The sequence below is a fragment of the Vombatus ursinus genome, unplaced genomic scaffold (genome assembly GCF_900497805.2).
Source record: "Vombatus ursinus unplaced genomic scaffold, bare-nosed wombat genome assembly UNPS02012515.1, whole genome shotgun sequence".
In the NCBI taxonomy this organism is placed as follows: domain Eukaryota; kingdom Metazoa; phylum Chordata; class Mammalia; order Diprotodontia; family Vombatidae; genus Vombatus; species Vombatus ursinus.
This window is the reverse complement of record NW_020952293.1, coordinates 2,101,697-2,119,705: the sequence shown is the minus strand read 5'-3', so window position 1 is coordinate 2,119,705 and position 18,009 is coordinate 2,101,697. Positions and strand designations below refer to the sequence as shown.

General features: G+C 43.3%; 1 protein-coding gene across 1 annotated transcript in view; it reads right to left on the bottom strand.

Annotated features, from left to right (window-relative positions):
• VAC14 (Vac14, PIKFYVE complex component) overlaps positions 1-18,009 on the bottom strand; it is a 124,165-nt gene that overhangs the window by 82,534 nt on the left and 23,622 nt on the right. The window contains exons 10-12 of the mRNA XM_027857873.1: positions 17,133-17,184; positions 11,532-11,676; positions 9,574-9,639 (exon numbers count right to left, since the gene is read on the bottom strand). Coding sequence (XP_027713674.1) covers positions 9,574-9,639; positions 11,532-11,676; positions 17,133-17,184 — 263 coding nt within the window. The remainder of the gene's footprint in view (positions 1-9,573; positions 9,640-11,531; positions 11,677-17,132; positions 17,185-18,009) is intronic.

Sequence of the window (18,009 nt, the reverse complement as noted above, 5' to 3'; positions counted from 1 at the left end):
AAATCAGAAAGAGTAAAAATAGAGAAGGAAAATTATAGACCAATTTCATTAATGAATATGGGTACAAAAAACCTGAATAAAATACTAGGTAGGAGACTACAACAATATATCACAAAGATTACACATTCTAAGCAAAAAGGATTTACACCAGAAATTCAGGGATGGTTTAACATAAGGAAAACTATTAACATAATTGATTATATCAATAACAAAAGCAACAAAATTCATATTATATCAATAGATGCAGAAAAGAGTTTTAATAAAATATAACATTCATTCTTATTAAAAACACTTGAAAGCATAGATATAGATGGATTTTTCCTTAAATTGATAAAAAGCATTTATCTAAAACCATCAGTAGGATTATCTGTAACAGAGATAAGCTAGAAACCTTCCCAATAAGATCAGGAGTGCAAAAAGGATGCCCAATGTCACCAATATTATTCAATATCGTATTGGAAATGCTAGCAATAGCAATAAGAAAAAGAAATGGAAGGAATCAGAAGGGGCAACAAGGTAACAAAACAATCTCTTTTTGCAGATGATAAGACAATATAGTTGGAAAACCCTAAAGATTCAACTAAAAAATTAGTGGAAATAATAATTTTTAGCAAAATAGCAGGATACAAAATAAACCCACAAAAATCCTTAGCATTTCTATGTATCATCAATAAAACCCTGCAAGACAGTAAGAGATATCCCATTTAAAATAACTGTAGACAATATAAAATACTCAGGAGTATACCTACCAAAACAAACCATGGAACTACATGGACATAATTATAAAATACTTTTTATACCAAAAAAGTTAGATTTAAATAGCTGGAAAAATATTAATTGTTCATGGGTAGGCATAGCCAATATAATAAAAATGACAATTTTACCTAACTAATCTGTGTATTCAATGCCATCCTAATTAAATTACCAAAAAAATTATTTTACTAAGCTAGAAAAAATAATGAAATTCATTTGGGAGAACTAAAGTTCAAGACTATCAAAGGAATTAACGGAAAAAAAATGTAAAGGAAGGAAGTTCAGCAGTACCAGATCTTAAATTATACTATAATGCAGTAATTATTAAAACTATCTGGTACTGGCTAAAAAATAGAAATGTAGATCAATAGAACAGGGCAAACTTACAATACACAGTAGCAAATCATTACAGTAACCTTGTGTTTGACAAATGTAAAAATTTAAGCTTTTGGAGAAAAGAATTCACTATTTGGGAAAAATTGTTAGGAAAGCTGGACAGCAGTCTGGCAGAAATTGGGCTTAGACCATTAGACCAATATCTAACATCATTTACCAAGAAACGGTCAAAATGGATACATGACCTACATATAAAAGTAGATACACCAGGGGCAGGTAGTTGATGCAGTGGATAGAGCACCGGCCCTGGAGTCAGGAAGAACTGAGTTCAAATCCGGCCTCAGACACATGTTACTAGCTGTATGACCCTAGGCAAATCACTTAACCCCAATTGTCTCACCAAAAATAAAATAAAATAAAATAAAATAAAATAAAATAAAATAAAATAAAGGTGGATATCCCAAGAAAATTAGAACATGGAATGTGTTAACTATCAGACTTATGGACAGGAGAACAATTTATGAATAAACAAGAGAAAGAGAACACTATGAGGTATAAAATGAATAACTTCAATTACATTAAATTAAAAAGGTTTTGTACAAATAAAACCAATGTAACCCAGATTAGAAGGAAAGCAGAAAACCAGGAAAAATTTTTTACAGATAGTTTCTCAGATAAAGGTCTTATATCTAGAACTTGTGTCAAATTTTTAATAATATGAGTCATTCACCAAATGATAAATGGTCAAAGGATATGAACAGGCAGTTCTCAGATGAAGAAATCAAAACCATATATAATCATATGAAAAAATACTCTAAATCATTATTGATTAGAGAAATGCAAATTAAAACAACTTTGAGACATCATCTTACACCTATCAGATTGGCTAAAATCATAGAAGAGAAAAGCAACAAATGTTGGAGGGGATGCAGAAAAATTGGGACACATTCACTGTTGGTGGAACTGTGAAATGATCCAACCATTTTGGAGAACAATCTGGAATTATACCCAAAGAGGTATAAAACTGTGTACATGTAACCTTTGATCCAGCAATACCACTATTAGATCTGTTTCCCAAAGTAATTAGGTAAAAAGGAAAAGAACTTATATGTTCTAAAATATTTACAGCAGCTCTCTTTGGGGTGGCAAAGAACTGGAAACTGAGGGGATGCCCATCAACTGCGGAACAGCTAAACAAGTTGTGGTATATGATTGTGATGGAATAGTTCTGTGCTATAAGAAATTATGAGCTGGCTGATTTCAGAAAAACATGGAAAGACTTGCATGAAATAATGAAGAGTGAAATGAGTAGAACCTAGAGAATGTCATACACAGTAACAGCAATATTGTTGTAAGAACAACCTTGAACATCTAAGTCATTTTGAGTATTACAAATACTCAAATAAACTACAAAGGACCTATGAGGGAAGATGTTATCCACTTTCAGAGAAAGAACTGATAAATAGAAGGATGCATAGTATGGTTTTCCACATATATACATTTTTGTATCTAATGGAAGCCCTCTCTAGGGCAGGATTCTCACAGCAGAGAACAAAAGAAAACTTAGTAGGAAGCACAGAAAAGCAGTGTAGCTGTGAAAATGATGTGCAGTATTTATTACGTAGTTTATTAAGAAAAATAAACTGTGAAATGGAAATCATGGTTTTATACTGACCTCTCTCTTTTTATGTTGTGCTCTGTACATGGAAATGTTCTTTTTTTCATCTTTATGTTCAAAATGAATAAAAAATTAAAAAACAAAAACCAAAGAAAGCCAGTGGCCCTGCAGCTGATAGGAGGGTGCAAAGAAGACCAAGAATGTTCACTGGACCCCTGCCAATTCTTTTTGACAGAGGAGATTTTTCAGATGAAGACAGAGCGGAGGTGGCAGTGGAGAAGGAGCCACTCATCCTGAAGAATGAAGAAACAGGCAACTGTGAATATCAGGGAAGGCCAGAGCTAAAGAACTTCACTCTGCTATGACGAACAAAACCAAATGGGGAAGTAAGGGGACGGTGACCGTCTGGGGCTCAAGCAGAGTGCGCCACTCAATTGTGGGGGTCCACCCCCCCACTCTCCAGGACCTGCTTGGCACCCATATAACCTCTGGGTCACTTTCCCTGGTTCAGACTCAAATCTCTGCTTCAGCACCACCTTGAGGACAGAAACACTCTTTCAAAGGTCTAGCCCTGGTTCAATATTAGGGAAACTATCAGCATACGTGACCATATCAATAACAAAACCAAAAGAAAACATAATTACCTCAATAGATACAGAAAAAGCGTTTGACAAAATACAGCACCCATTCCTAATAAAAACACTGGAGAGGAGGGGAATAAACAGAGCTTTCCTTAGAATGATAAGCAGCATCTATCTAAAACCACCAGCAAGCATTCTATGTAATGGGCACAAGCTGGAAGCATCTCCAGTAAGATCAGAGGTGAAACAAGGACGCCCATCATCACCACTATTATTCAATATTGTACTAGAAATGTTAGCTTTGGGAATAAGAGGAGAAAAAAAAATGGAAGGAATTGGAATAAACATTGAGGAAATAAAACTATGACCTTGCAGATGATATGATGTTACATTTAGAGAATTCTACAGAATCAACTAAAAACTACCTGAAATAATTAACAACTTTAGCAAAGTTGCAGGATATAAAATAAACCCACATAAATCATTTCTATATATTACCAACAAAGCCAAGCAGCAAGAGTTAGAAAGAGAAATTCCATTTAATATAATTGTAGACAATACAAAATACTTGGGAGTCTACCTGACAAGACAAACCCAGGAACCATGTGAACATAATTACAAAACACTTTTCACACAAGTAAAGTCAGAAAACAACTGGAGAAATATCAATTGCTCATGTAGGCCAAGTTAATATAATAAAAATGACAAATCTGCCTAAACTAATTTACTTATTCTGTGCTGTTCCAAACTACCAAAACTTATTTTATAAAGCTAGAAAAAATAATAACCAAATTCCTCGGGAAGAACAAAAGGTCAAGAATATAAAGGGAATTAATGAAAAAAAAAATGCAAAGGAAGGTGGCCTAGCCATACCAGATCTAAAACTATATTATAAAGCAGCAATCATCAAAAACTATTTGGTACTGGCTAAGAAACAGGATGGTGAATCAGTGGGAAAAGATTAGGTACACAATAATAAGTGACCATAGTAATCTACTGTTTGATAAGCCCCCAAACTCCAGCTTCTGAGATAAGAACCCGCTATCTGACAAAAACTGCTCAGAAAACTGAAAAATAGTATGGCAGAAACTAGGTATAGATCAACATCTCATACCACATACCAAGATTAGGTCAAAATGGATACATGCTTTAGACATAAAGGGTGAAGTGATACCATAAGCAAATAAGGAGAGTAAGAAATAGTTTACCTGTCAGATCTATGGAGAAGGGAAGAATTTATGACCAAATGAAATAGAGAGAAGTATGAAACGCAAAATAGATAATTTTGATTATATTTAACTAAAAAGTTTTTGCACAAACCAAAGGTCCAGCCCTAACTCAAGTGTAATTCTGGTCTCTAAAATTTCAGTTGGGCCAGGAAAATACAGATGAACTTACAGCACTGTGACTAAAGATTTGGAAAATAAGTCCAAAAAACATTTTCCTGGAAGAAAGATTACTGGAATTGGAGCAATTTAACCTGGAAGAAAGGATGAAGGGAAGCTTAATTAAGTTATAAAAGCTGAACAAATGGCAGCCAATCATCTTCTATCTCCTCTGAGGAAGGGCCAGAGGAGATAAAATCAACTTAAGCCAATCACCTTCAAAGCCACCAAAGTGACTTTCCAAAGGTTAGGTCAGATCACGTCACCAGCCTACTCAAACTCCGGGGACTCCCTATTGCCTTTAGGACAGATTATAATAAACTCCACAGTTGGGCAAATACTTAAAGCTCTTCCCAGCCTTTCCAGCCTGCGCACACATCTCGCCCCTCCTCAAACACTACGGTTTAGTCATTTTGGTCTACTTTCTGCTCCTCACACAAGACGTTCCTACTCCTTCCTAACTCGCATGGCCTACAATGTGCCTGCTGGAATACTGGGTTTCTTTTAAGACTCTGCTCATGAGCCCTCTGCTGGCTGCAGCATTTCCTGATTCCTCCAGGGGCTGATCCCCCTCCCCCCTCCCCCTGTAATCCTTTTGTGTAAGTTCTGTACATGCTTAAAAAGGCACATACTGTCTCCCCCACTAGAATATAAGCTCCTTGAGGGTAGAGATTGTTTCACTCTCTCTTGTACCCCCTCCACTAAGCACCATGCCTGGCACATAGTAAGTGATTCATCAAAGTTTGTTGTAGCCAGAAGAAGCCTTGGAATCTTCCACAGCTCTTTTTTAAAAAGGAGACATGGGGAAGGCTGGGATGGTTGAGGTGGTCCTACCTCAGTGCAGAGGGACTGATTGGACCTACTCATATCTAAAGAGTTTGGAAAGATAGAAAAACTAAGGCTATGGCAAAGTGAGGCCAGCCAGAACAAGTCACAGGAAGAACACCTAGTGCCTGGTTGTGCCAAGGCTCTCCCCTAATTATCAAAGGACTTAAATACTAGCAGAGCTCCCAGCCCCTCCCCCATCACCCCATTCTTTGTCTCTTCTCCTCTGCCTCTGTCCTGCACAATCGCCCTAGAGAGAAGCCTCCCATTCCTTCCCCGCCAGAGATAGGCCCCAAAGCCCTGAAAACACTTGCTTTTTCAGCAAACAAATTTCCATGGAAGCAATCTGAGAAAGCTGTTTAATGTACTGCATCCCTCCTGAACCCCTCAAACACACACAAAAAACCAATTTCAAGGGAGAGAAAGCTGGATGGGATTAAACAATCCAATTTAAAAGACTCTGAAAACTCAGCTGTTTCCACTGGAGTGCTAGGAAAGGAATCAATCAGCAATATTCTTTCCCTTTTTGTATTCAAATGAGGGACCTGACTGTATTATGAGTCATTTCAGTCTGACAGGCCGTCTATCTGGGACTTGCAGGCTGCCTACAGTGAAAGGTCTGGGAAGAAAGGGGGGAAGGGAGAGAGGCAGGATCACAGACTCTGAGCAGGAAAAGACCTTTGTGGTAGTCTGGTCCAGGGCTTCTTAAACTTTCCACACTCGACCCGTTCAGCACTTCTTAAACTGTGGGTCACAACCCCACACAGGTCCACAGTACCCACAGTTGGACTAGCGCTGGCTAGTGCAACAATTTTACAGATAAAGATGCTGAGGCCCATAGATATGGGGTGACTTGCCCAAAGTCACATGGGTTGTAAGTGGCAGATTGAAACCCAAGACCTCTGACTACAAACCCAGCACTGATCCCACTGTTCTCCTATCTTTTGGTCTTGGCCCCTCTGGACCTAAAGGATCACCACCGACAGGGTAGAGAGGTAAAAGCACATTCACCCATCAGGGAATCTGCCCTTCCTAATGGAGATTTAGGCAGGGAAAATCAGGCTTCACCATAAAGGCCCAAGGGAAATCTGGGAACAAATTTGCCCCCTCCCTCCATGGGAACCTGTAAGACCCCTTCTCCCTGGCTGGCCCTCCCACGTCCCAGATTCAGATAGGGCCTGGACTGGTGGGTCTGAAGTGTCCAAATGCCCCAAATACCCACTGTCTAGAGCAGGGCACTGTACCACAGCTGCCCTTAAGCCAAGAAGAGAGGGGAAGAACATTTCAGTTTGTAAAGGGAGAGAAGTCAAGCTTCATCCCATTAGTCCCAGAGAGGCACCAAAAAGTCATCAAGTATCTATTAAACACCTACCACGTGTCAGGCTCTACATCAAGTGCTAGAGGTACAAGAAAGGCAAACCCCACAAAAAACCAACCCCTGCTTTCAAGAGGTTCCTATTCCAATGGGGGTGGGGGGAGACGACAATATGCAAACAGCTGTGCACACAGAATAAACTGGAGATATTCGCAGAAGTAAGGTATGGAGATTAAGGACTGTTGTGAAAGGCTTCTTACAGAAAGCGAGACAAGTGCTAAGATTTGCAAGAAGCCAAAGGGCAGAGGCCAGGAAGGAGAGAGTTCTAGGCTGTGCAGAGCCAGTGATGATGCACACACGTGAGAGAGGTTGGTGTGAGAACAAAAAGGAGGCCTGTGTTGGAGAACACGCGGAGGGCATAAGAAGACTGAAGAGGGAGGAAGCAGCCAGGTCAGGAAGGGCTTTAAAAGGCAAACAAAGTATTTTATATTTGATACCGATGGTGAACTGGGAAACACTGGAGTTTATTGAATAGGTCTGATGTGAGGAGACCTGAGCTTTAAGACTAACTTGGCAGCAGAATGGAGGATGGGCTGGAGAGTGGGAGAGACCTGCAGCAGGCAGATCCACCAGAAGGCTACTGCAATAATCCAGGCTTGAGGAAGGAGGGCCTGTACCGGCGTGATGGCAGCGTCAGAGGAGAAAGGGGACATATTCAGGCTATAAAACCATGCAAACCCTTTAACTAAGCAATACCACTACTAGGTCTGTATCCCAAAAAAAGGAAAAAGACCTATGTGTACAAAAATATTTATAGCAGCTCTTTTTGCGGTGGTCAAGAATTGAGGGGATCCCCATCAGTTGGGGAATGGCTGAACAAGTTGTGGTATATGGATGTAATGGAATATTATTGTTCCATAAGAAACGAAAAGCAGGGGCAGCTAGGTGGCGAAGTGGGTAGAGCACAGGCCCTGGAGTCAAGAGGACCCGAGTTCAAATCCAGCTTCAGACACTTGACACTTACTGGCCCTGGGCCACTCACTTAGCCCACTGCCTAGCCGCCCCCCCCCCCCAAAAAAAAGAAAAGAAAAAAAAGAAATGATGAGCAGGCAGGATTCAGAAAAACCTGCAAAGACTCACACGAACTGATGCTGAGTGAAGCGAGCAGAACCAGGAGAACACTGTACACAGTAACAGCCACACAGGGCGATAACTAACTTTGATAAACTTGGCTCTTCTCAGCAAAGCAAGGGCCTAAGACAACTCCAAGACTCATGATGGAAAATGCTGTCCACACCCAGAAAAAGAACCATGGAGTCTGAACACAGATTGAAGCATACTATTTGCTCTCTTTTTGTTTTGTTTCTTCTTTCTCATGGTTCTTCCCATTGGTTCCAATTCCTCTTTACAACATGACTAATGTGAAAATGTTTAATATGAATGTATATGTAGAGCTATATCAGACTGCATGCCATCTTGGGGAGGGGGGAGGGGTGGGAAGGGGAGAAAATTTAGAACTCAAAAATCTTACGGAAGTGAATGCTGAAAACCAAAAATAAATAAATTTAAAAAAAAAAGAAAAGGGGACATATTCAAGAGCTGTTGCCAAAGCAGAATTGACAGGACTTGGCAACAGCTTGGATATGGAGAGATAAGAGAGGGAAGTTGAGGTTCACACCTAGGTTGTGAGCATGGGTAACTGGGAGATTGGGAGTGCCCTCCCTAGTAATAGGGAAGTTAGGAAGAGGGGAGGTTTTGGGGGGAAAGAGAATGAGGTCAGTTTTGGATGCACTAAAGGTGTAATAGGCAGTTAGAGATATGAACCTGGAAAGAACCTGGAACCAGAAAGCTTGTACAGAATGGTCAAGAAAGGCCTAGCCCATCAGGATGTGCATTCTTATCTGAACCTTTGCTCCCTTCAGAGAAAGGAAACACAATCCCAAGTACAAGTCTTCCCCAACCCAACTCTGGCATGCACAGCCATCAAGACTGACTCAGGAACTCAAGAAGTAGCATGCAACCCTTTCTCCTGGTCATCTCATTATCAACAAGTATTTGCTGAGCACCTATGTGTCACGCACTGTGCTAGGCACTGGAGATACGAGATGATCCCTACCCAAAAGGAGCTTAGACTCTAAGTCAAACGATCACCCTGTTCCACACAAAGATGCTTATCATCAAGACTGTTTTTATCTGTTCCCCAGGAGCTAGCAAGCCTGAGACACCAGGCAAAGGAAGGCTTAAGCCAAACTATTTTAAGCCCCTAAACCCCATCTAGAGACAGACAGTCATGTGAGAGCTATCTGCCAGGAGATGTCCTCACTCACATGCTATCCTATGAAACGTTCAGAAAAGGCCTGAGGGAAGTGGGCGCTCCACGGGTGTCATAAAGCAAGTCACTATATATTTCTATAGCACAGAATACTTAACTAATTTTAATAAAAAATAATTTTTATTACTAAAAATGTTTTTTTTTGTCTTTTTTTCTTTATTATAAGGGATGGCTCTCTGCAAAGGGATAGAGACAGAGGGAAATGTTAGGTAATATTTTTAAAAAGGTATCAATAAAAAAAAAAAGATGTTCTTGGCCCATTCATTTGGTTAGAGAGAAGGATATTGATTATGAGATCATAGCTTTTTGGCATGGGTGTGAGAATAGGGGAAAATGGACATAATGGTTTTCTCTTAACCCCAAGATGTTATACTAAAAGACAAGGAAGCTCAACAACTAGTGATATAAAAAGATTTAAGTCACCTTACCTCATCTGATTCATCTGACAAGGTCCGAAGGAGGATGGGGAAAAGGTTGTCTGTATGTCGGAACATCTGGAAAAGAAGAACATGTTACTTATTTACCTGAAGTTTAATATGCAGAGAAGAAAAACATAGTTCCAGTTTTATTCCATTAAAAGCCTTTCATGTCAGAGTTTTATGAAGAGGAAAGGGATTTTTACAGAAGAAAAGTGCTATCATTTCTAATTACTATAGTCTAGGAAAAGGGGGGGGTGAAACTTGATTGTAGTATAAAGAAATTATTTATCATGTTTTTGTAGTGTTAACAAAGTGTGATGCTAAAATACATCAAGGGAAACAGTACAAAATGGTGATTGGTATTTTATTATTTAACCAAAAATACTACTCTTCAATAAGTCATTTTACTAAAAATAGCATTCAAGTAAGTTTACCTGTAAAATCTGGAGATAAATCATATTGGTTTGCCTTTTGATAGAAATTACACAAGTTGCACAAAATTTCCTTCTCATTGAGCTGCACTGAATAACACAATATATTATACATATATGGGATCTGGAGTTTTTTATTCTAAGATTTTAGATTTTGTTTATGAGGTCATGTTTGATGTACGGCTAAAAATGACCTGGCAAGTAGCACATCTTTACAGGGGCATATTTATCACATTTAAAAGATCCCAATGACATTTATGTGCTTCCATTTTTCTTGAGTACTTGTCACACAGCATCCACTTAATAAATGTTTTTGGGTGATTTAAAAGAAGGGAAGGAGGAATAAGTATTTATGTAGCACCTACTATGTGCCTGACACTGTGCTTGTCCTTGTGGCTGGGAGATTGGTAGTGCCCTCCATAGTAATAGGGAAGTTAGGAAGAGGGGAGGGTTTTGGGGGGAAAGAGAATGAGGTCAGTTTTGGATGCACTAAAGGTGCAGTTAGGCAGTTAGAGATATGAACCTGGAAAGAACCTGGAACCAGAAAGCTTGTACAGAATGGTCAAGACAGGCCTAGCCCATCAGGATGTGCATTCTTATCTGAACGCTTGCTCCCTTCAGAGAAAGGAAACACAATCCCACGTACAAGTCTTCCCCAACCCAACTCTGGCAGGCACCGAGTCTTTACAACTCATCTACCACCTGGGCCAGTATTATCTCATCTGATCCTCACAACTACTTTTCGAGGTAGGAGCTATTACTACCCCCACTTTACAGTTGTGATAACCAAAGCAAACAGAGGTTAAGTGACTTGACCATGATCACACAGCTAGTGTGTATGTGCCTGGATAGGAACCTAGGTCTTTCTGACTTCAGGCCCAGCACTTTCCCCACTAGGACAACAGTTGCCCCTAAGACAAAATAGTGACCTATTTTATTGGCGTATACCTTCTTTGGAGGGGAAGAGAAACTCCCCTCATTTACTGCCTGAGTCAAGGACACATTTTCAATTGTAAAATTTTTAAACGCCCACTGAATGTGTAGAATTTTTTTGTTGTGGGATCTGTAGGGTGCTTTTCTATTTGGTAAGCACCTGAGAGCTGTTAAGAGTTTACTCTTTAAGAGAAGTCTTAAACTTCACCAGATTTTAAAATCCTGTTTAATGAATAGTTTTTTAGTATCAAAATTATGCTGAGTTTCCATTTCCAAACAGAAAATAAATTTATTTAAAAAAATAGGAAACATAAAATAGATGCAGGGGGAGGGTGGGAGAGGCCAGGCAACACAGCCTTGTGAAGTTAACCCCATCCCCAGACTATGGGCCAGCTTGGAAATCATCTCCCTCTCCCCCAGGGCTAACTCTGATCTGGCCTCCAGACAGTAGGCTCTCCTCCTTCTTACTACCCACAATCCTCACTGTGAGCACTCATCACTCCTTTGTTCACCCTGGGTAAGTGGGTGAAAATGGCACTGGACACGTATGAGGAAAAAGCCCTGGCTGTCGTCATCCCGCTGTCTAGGAGGGCCCCGGCTTACCTTTCGGGGAGTCTTGATATACAAATGGTACAGCCACTTGAGGACAGCGATCCTGGTCATCATCCCAATGGCGGGGTCATGTAGGTGGCAGTTCAGCACTTGCATGATCTCATCAAGGTTCAGCGTCACTGGTAACCCTTCAGCACTGCACACAAGAGCAGGAAGACAGAACTGAGCCAAAGCCACCCAAATCCAACTGCTCCCCAACCAAGGGTCCAACCCGGCCCCCAAGAGATGCAAAGTGAAGCTCATGCCCCGGCCACCCAGAGGACTCAGCGAGTGAGCAGTGAGCGGCACCACGTCACCAGGCTTCACAAGCACATCCCTTTCCATTCCTTGTTTGTCCGCAGCGAACTCCCAGCAGCGCCTCAATCACACGTTCAGGAAAGACTTGGGACTTGTTCTGTACCTGGGGAGAGAGGCCAGGCCATTGGGCCCCAGGGAGGTCTTCCTTTTCTCAACACCAGCCAGATGAGACTTCCCACACACCACTCAACACTGGGTCAGAGTGTCAACCAGCTGCTCTTAGGCATTTCACTTCAGATTGCGGTGGCGTCCAGCAACGGAGTGGTATGAAGAAAGTGAGGATTAAGGGCTTGAGAACACCTCTGCCCTGCTCCGTCAGGCCTTTTACTGACCCTGCATGACCCTGCAGCTGAACGAAAGCCTCTGCTTGGCGCCCACCAGGGGCGTAACTTCTTGGGGTTCAGGCCAACACGCTTCTCCACCCAGCCAGAGAGGAGGGTTCTCTTAAACAGCAATGATACTAATAGTTTAGACTTCCATGGCACTTTCAGGCTACTTTTTCCACCACAACTTTATAAGGATGACTGGGCAAGTATCATTGCTTCCATTTTAAAGCAAGGTGAGGCAAAGAGAAGCTCAGTGACTCACTCACTGAGTTATGAAGCTCTGGAATTGAGATATGAAAATGGGTCTTTTGAGATCTTAGCACTTTTAGCTACAATGGGTTTGCAGCTTTCTGTCAGTGCCCTGCAGCTGTGCTTTCAGAGCCACTGCCCCGAGAAAGAGAAACAGGCTTTGTCAGCTGAGGCAATCAGCCATCTCAACATGGCATCTACTAGCAAGGTGACTTCACAAATAACCCCCATGATGTGGCATTTCCTATGGACCCAGATGTGGCAGTGAAGATGGCCGCCTGGAGAAAGTGGTATTTCTAAGATGCTGAATTATTCAAATATACCAGCACTCAGCGGCTACATCTTTTTAATTTGCCCAAAGCCTTTCTGAAGTTCATTTGAAGTGAATCCCTAAAGGGCACACTCTCACTCTGTGATTTTCAAATGGAATTACTAGCTAATATAGTTCTATGTTCCCCACGATGCCCATTACAGGGCAAAGGTGGGTGGCCTCATCCCCGTGATGAGTTTGGGTACGTGATCTGCAGTATAGAGCAGAAAGTGGGTTCTTACTCTTGCAATGAGATTTTCCCCCAGTGGAGGTGGTCTTCCCCAAGTGTTACTTCTGGCTAGTACTGGTGTCTGAGGGTCCAAAGTCCCCAGTGCTTAGGCAGCCTCACATCATAGACATGGGCACAAAGCTGCTTAGCCTCTCTCGTCAGATTCCACATTAGAATGCTGTGTGCCAAAGCTCCAGCTTGCAGGCTCTATCTCAGGGACTCGTCAACTTCCTCCTTTATGATCCAACTCAATTTCTTGGATTTCATTCTGATTTCGGTTTCTCTCTCCTCCTCCACAGGCCGAGTTTATCTTCATGACATCTTGAAGCTGTGACCTGTCTCCAACTTGACTGGTCTAAGCAAACAACGCCATGGCCCTCCTGTGGCTCTCAGGCACTGCCATTACGTCCTTTTCTTTATTGCCAGCAGAATCCTGTTATCCTGAAAGCCTCCTGGGGCCCATGGGCCAGTGCACGACACCAGAAGCTGCTGCGAGGCTTTCCCGAGCACCTGACCCAGCACTCTGCTCATGGGCCTGGGTCATCTACAATTTGGTGCTTCTGTTTCTTACTGTCAAGGCACAAGAGCTTGACTACCACTTGGCCTCCTCCCCAAGGGCAAGGGAAAGGTATAGTTGTTCAGATGTTCTCTGCAGCACTTTATACACACCTAGCGAGCAGTAAAACGTAATTCTGTTCTCAGCAGATACAACTGCCCTGGAGTGGAAACCTTGTTTTCACCAATATTTGAATTTAGGGTGGTAGGCTGCCAGGAGCTACTTTGCTTTGGACCTGCTAAGTGAAGGATTCCCTTTCCCCCGTACCCAAAAGGTCAGTCTCAGAGCATACATGGGAGAAGAGTGACGACCAGCTCAAGCATCCCAACCTGAAGCAGGAGGACAGGAGTCAGACCAAGGAATCACCTCTATTTGTCTTCTTGCAGTATAGCTGCTGTGAAATATATAGTGCCCCTATGCAGCCAGCCCCGAAGGGCGCTGGGAAGAGGGTAGATCAGAAATATACTTTTCTGTTGGAAACTGCAAAGAAAATTCCTGGGGTAAAAACAGCCCCTGCTCTTCCCACCCCTCCAAGCTAAGTACACACTGTGCCACCGAGCTAAGTGCAGGTCTTGAGACACCAGGTCTGGGAGAGTTAGCTGACAACAGTGATGAAAAGCTAGCTCTCGGCGGCTGGCGGGAATCAGGTGCCCTTCCTGCTCGACACATACAAAGCACGTGCTCTGGGCAGAGCTTCTCACCGTCCTTCTCTGCTTCTTGATTTGGGAAGCTTGGCCGGCTCACACAGGAGGGTGGGTTAGATAGTATGGCTCACATTCACTCCATTACCTTTCCAGAAAATACCAGCCACATCAATGGATCCCCACAAGCGTATGCATGCATCTCTGGGACCTCGCAGTGGCCCTCCGTCGGTGAGTCTGGGAGTTACTTTGCTGACCAGAAGACACCTCATCCTGGGCCTCTTTTCCTCAGGCTCCCCAGGCAGGCTGAGAGGCAGCAGTGATGCCAGGCCCCAGTGGGCCAGGAGAGGACATGGGGGTCACAGCTGCCTTTGGGCTAGCCGCTTCCATGCAGCTGCCCAGCAGCAGCAGCTTAGCTTTTTCAGAGGGCACAGACTGGATCCTGAATCCAGTTTGGTTGGCCTGTTTTGGAGTTACTGGTCCACCCTGCCTTCTGGGATCCTGGCCAGTCGGAGGGACAGGCCATGCTGCTTCCCCACCCACTTAAAATGTCTTTTTTCCTTGACCTGGTTCAGGCAAGTCTGAGCCTTTGTGGGAGTAACTGTGGGGGTCAGTGAATAGCCATCACGTGCTTTAGATTTATTAGCATGAATGAATTTTTACTGAGTCTTTACAACTTGTCTACCACCTGGGCCAAGAGCTTGAGAATGAAGTGGCATTGATAATCCCAAGCTCCCCATAAAGACGTGCCTGGGAGCTTGTTTAAAACTGCTTAGAAGAATCCGCCACTTTACCCTCTGCTCCACGGAAGGTGCCTGTCCCTCACTGACCAGAAGGTATAAAACAGGCTTCTGGCTCTGGTGAGGCCCAAACTCCCTGACTTCCCAGACCTTTCTTCCTACTTCTGTTCTGAGCTCTCCTTCTTCTGGCCAGTGACAGAGAGAGTTGAAATAAGAAGTCAGGATGCTCTGGATCCACGGGGAAAGGCAGAGAATGAAAACATGCTCTGCCGTCATACACCAATTTGGAAGTAACTAGTTAAGAGGAGGTTAACCCAATGGAGATACTTTCCTGCCAAGTAAAATGATTGTGTTTGCTAGTCTGGAACACGAGGCAATTGTGGAGGTTTAATGAACAATCAACCTACCTAGCAATTTTAGAAATGATCTTTCGGCTATTCAGAGCCTGAAAAATAACAATTTGCTAAGACTCTGCCCTCCTCTGAGCTGGGTGAGATGAGTGCCGAGGTCCCTTCCAAGGGAGAAACTGTAGCTTTGTGCTAACAGGAGTAGGAGGTTTCCCTGCTTCCAGTCTCTTCCCTTTCCAATCCACTCTCCACTCGCATGCCCAAATAACCTCCCCAAGGCACAGGTAGGCACACCCCTCTCCTGGTCTGAAGGCTTCCAGGAGACTCCCATTGCTTGGAAGATCACATGCCAACATCCTCAGCGGGCCTGGAAGGCCTCCTCCAACCAGGCTGCCCCTCTCTCCCCAGTCTTCTTTCACACTCCTCCTCTTCATGAGCTCTAGCTACCAGCTCCACTGGACCACAAGCATCACAGTGCATCGCCCATCTATGGGCATCTGCACTAGCCCTCTTCAGCTGTTCCTCAGAATCCTTGTCTTCCTTCAAGGCTCTGCTCAGGGGTCACCTCCTGCAAGCTTTTCCGATTCTTGCCACTGTTCTGTTCTCTCCTTCGATTTTCCTCACACTCTACTTGTGGATGCCCAGCATCCCCTAATAAAATTTAAGGTCTTTGTGGGCACAGACTATATTCTCTGTGTTTTTTGCACCCCAAATGTCTAAAATGCTTTGTGAAATGAACTAATCATCTTCACCTAGCCAACCAAAGAATGGGTGACCTTTGGGACACCAAGCTTGTGAAAGGAGTGTTTGGTTTATATGACTAAAAATCACCAGCAGCTTCAACATGTCACAAGCATGGCTCAGATCCTATGCCTGCTATGGACAAAAGCTCTGGTGAAGCATGTGGAAAAGGAAGACCAATACTGGGGAGTGGCTTGTTCAGGAGCAAGGGCCTAGGGAAAGTCAAGTGGTTTCTGGGGTCAGTCAGTTTGGCACACATGCTAAGAATGGGGGAACGTCGGGGGGGGCGCGGGGGGATCCTCTCCTCGTTACACATGACTTCTGCAGGGCACAGCCAATGCCCAGGGAAAGAATGAAAAGTCCCTGGCAAAGCTATTGCTCATTCCACACAAGAAAATACCATTCTTACAGTTGTCAGCACTCCCTAACCCAAAAGTTTCGATGGATAGAGCAGACCCTGTAGTTTGCTACTGGGATGGGAGTGAAACAGTCCCTCCAAGGGGCCTCTCATCCCTCAGTGAATTTCATACATTTCTCAAAGAAGAAAAACACATTTGCTTCAAGCCATTCCCAGGGGTAGGGAGCCTAGAGGAAACACTGTAGCAACACTGCCACCGTGTGGTGATCCCACCCTCTATCTCTAGCCTCTACCCAAGATTCCTTTTAGTCAAAGGCAACCCTGAGGCCGCTTGGGTGGCCCTTGAGGAACACTGGGAGACTTGAGTTTCTGCAGCCTCTCCAGCTCTGACTCCTCTGACCCACCACTTCCACTAGCTCTGGTGTGTCCCTTTGGGGCCCCCCACCCCGATGGCAGTTTGGAAGCTTCTGACCACGTTCGACAGGGGCCTTCCTTCAGGAAACATGGCGCAGTGGTACGGGAAGTTCAGCACAGCCTTTGGCCCAATAACTCATCCGCAAAATGAGGGGGATGGGGAGGTGCAACTTAATGGCCTCTATGGTCTTTTCCAGCCCAGATCCAGGATTCTCTGGTGTTTCATCCCCTTTTTCTATGAGCCTTCTTGTGCGAGACATTACCCTCTATTCCTCTTCTGACACCCCAGCTGTTAATGAATGCCCTGATGACCGTGGTTCTGTGGTTCTCTTCCCAGGCTACCTCCCTCCCGGCAAAGACCTTCCAGCGGCACAAATGACTTACCTAGCTGGAGTGAAGACACTGAAGCTGGAGTCACAAGAAGCATCTAAGCAGCCTAGAAACAGGGACAGGAACAGACCCATTAGCTTGAAGGCAGATGACCCCTCAGAAATAAGGGACACAGCCCAAGGACGTACCGAGTTCTTAACAGAAAGGTGAAAGAGGACACTCCTTGCTTCCCTGAGACGCTGGGACAATGGATGGTTTCAACCTGGGGCTATAGGATTCTCTCCAGGCTGGTGTCAGACCAAGCACTGAGCTGGCTTGGAGAATTCCAAAGGGGGTCTGTAGTCTCTGAAGGATGGATTCACTACAAAGTCTATGCCCCCTCAATTCCTCCTCAGTCTGCTGGCTAGCTCAACTCTGTTTACTGATATTTAGCCAATCAGCTCATTCCTTCTTGATAAAATGAACTGAACCATCATCCAAAATTGATTTTCAGCACTCAAGGTTGAAAGGAATAATATTAGAAATTTTAACATTTTCTCCCCTTTGTCATATGATCATGATTTTTTAGGCACTAAGGAGCTGAAGAACCCTCTTACGGATTCTGGCTGAAATTCAGGATGACCACACTTTACAAAGCACAAAGGTGGAAGAAATGGGTGGTGGTAGTGCTTGACCTGTCTAAAGAAAGACAAGTGAAATTTTGAGCTATTCTCTGACATAAATGGAATCTAATTACAGTGAACTTTCATTATGGGAATGCCCTTATTTTTTGGCTCTACTAGAATTCAAATGTATCAAATACTACTTCAAAAGCACTGGATAAAACTTGCCCCCCCCCCTTTACTTTAGTAGAAAATGTTATTGTGAGAGTGTGCACTGTCACAGGACTTATCCCATCATTTACAGGAGGAGAAAACAAATCCTTGTCTCT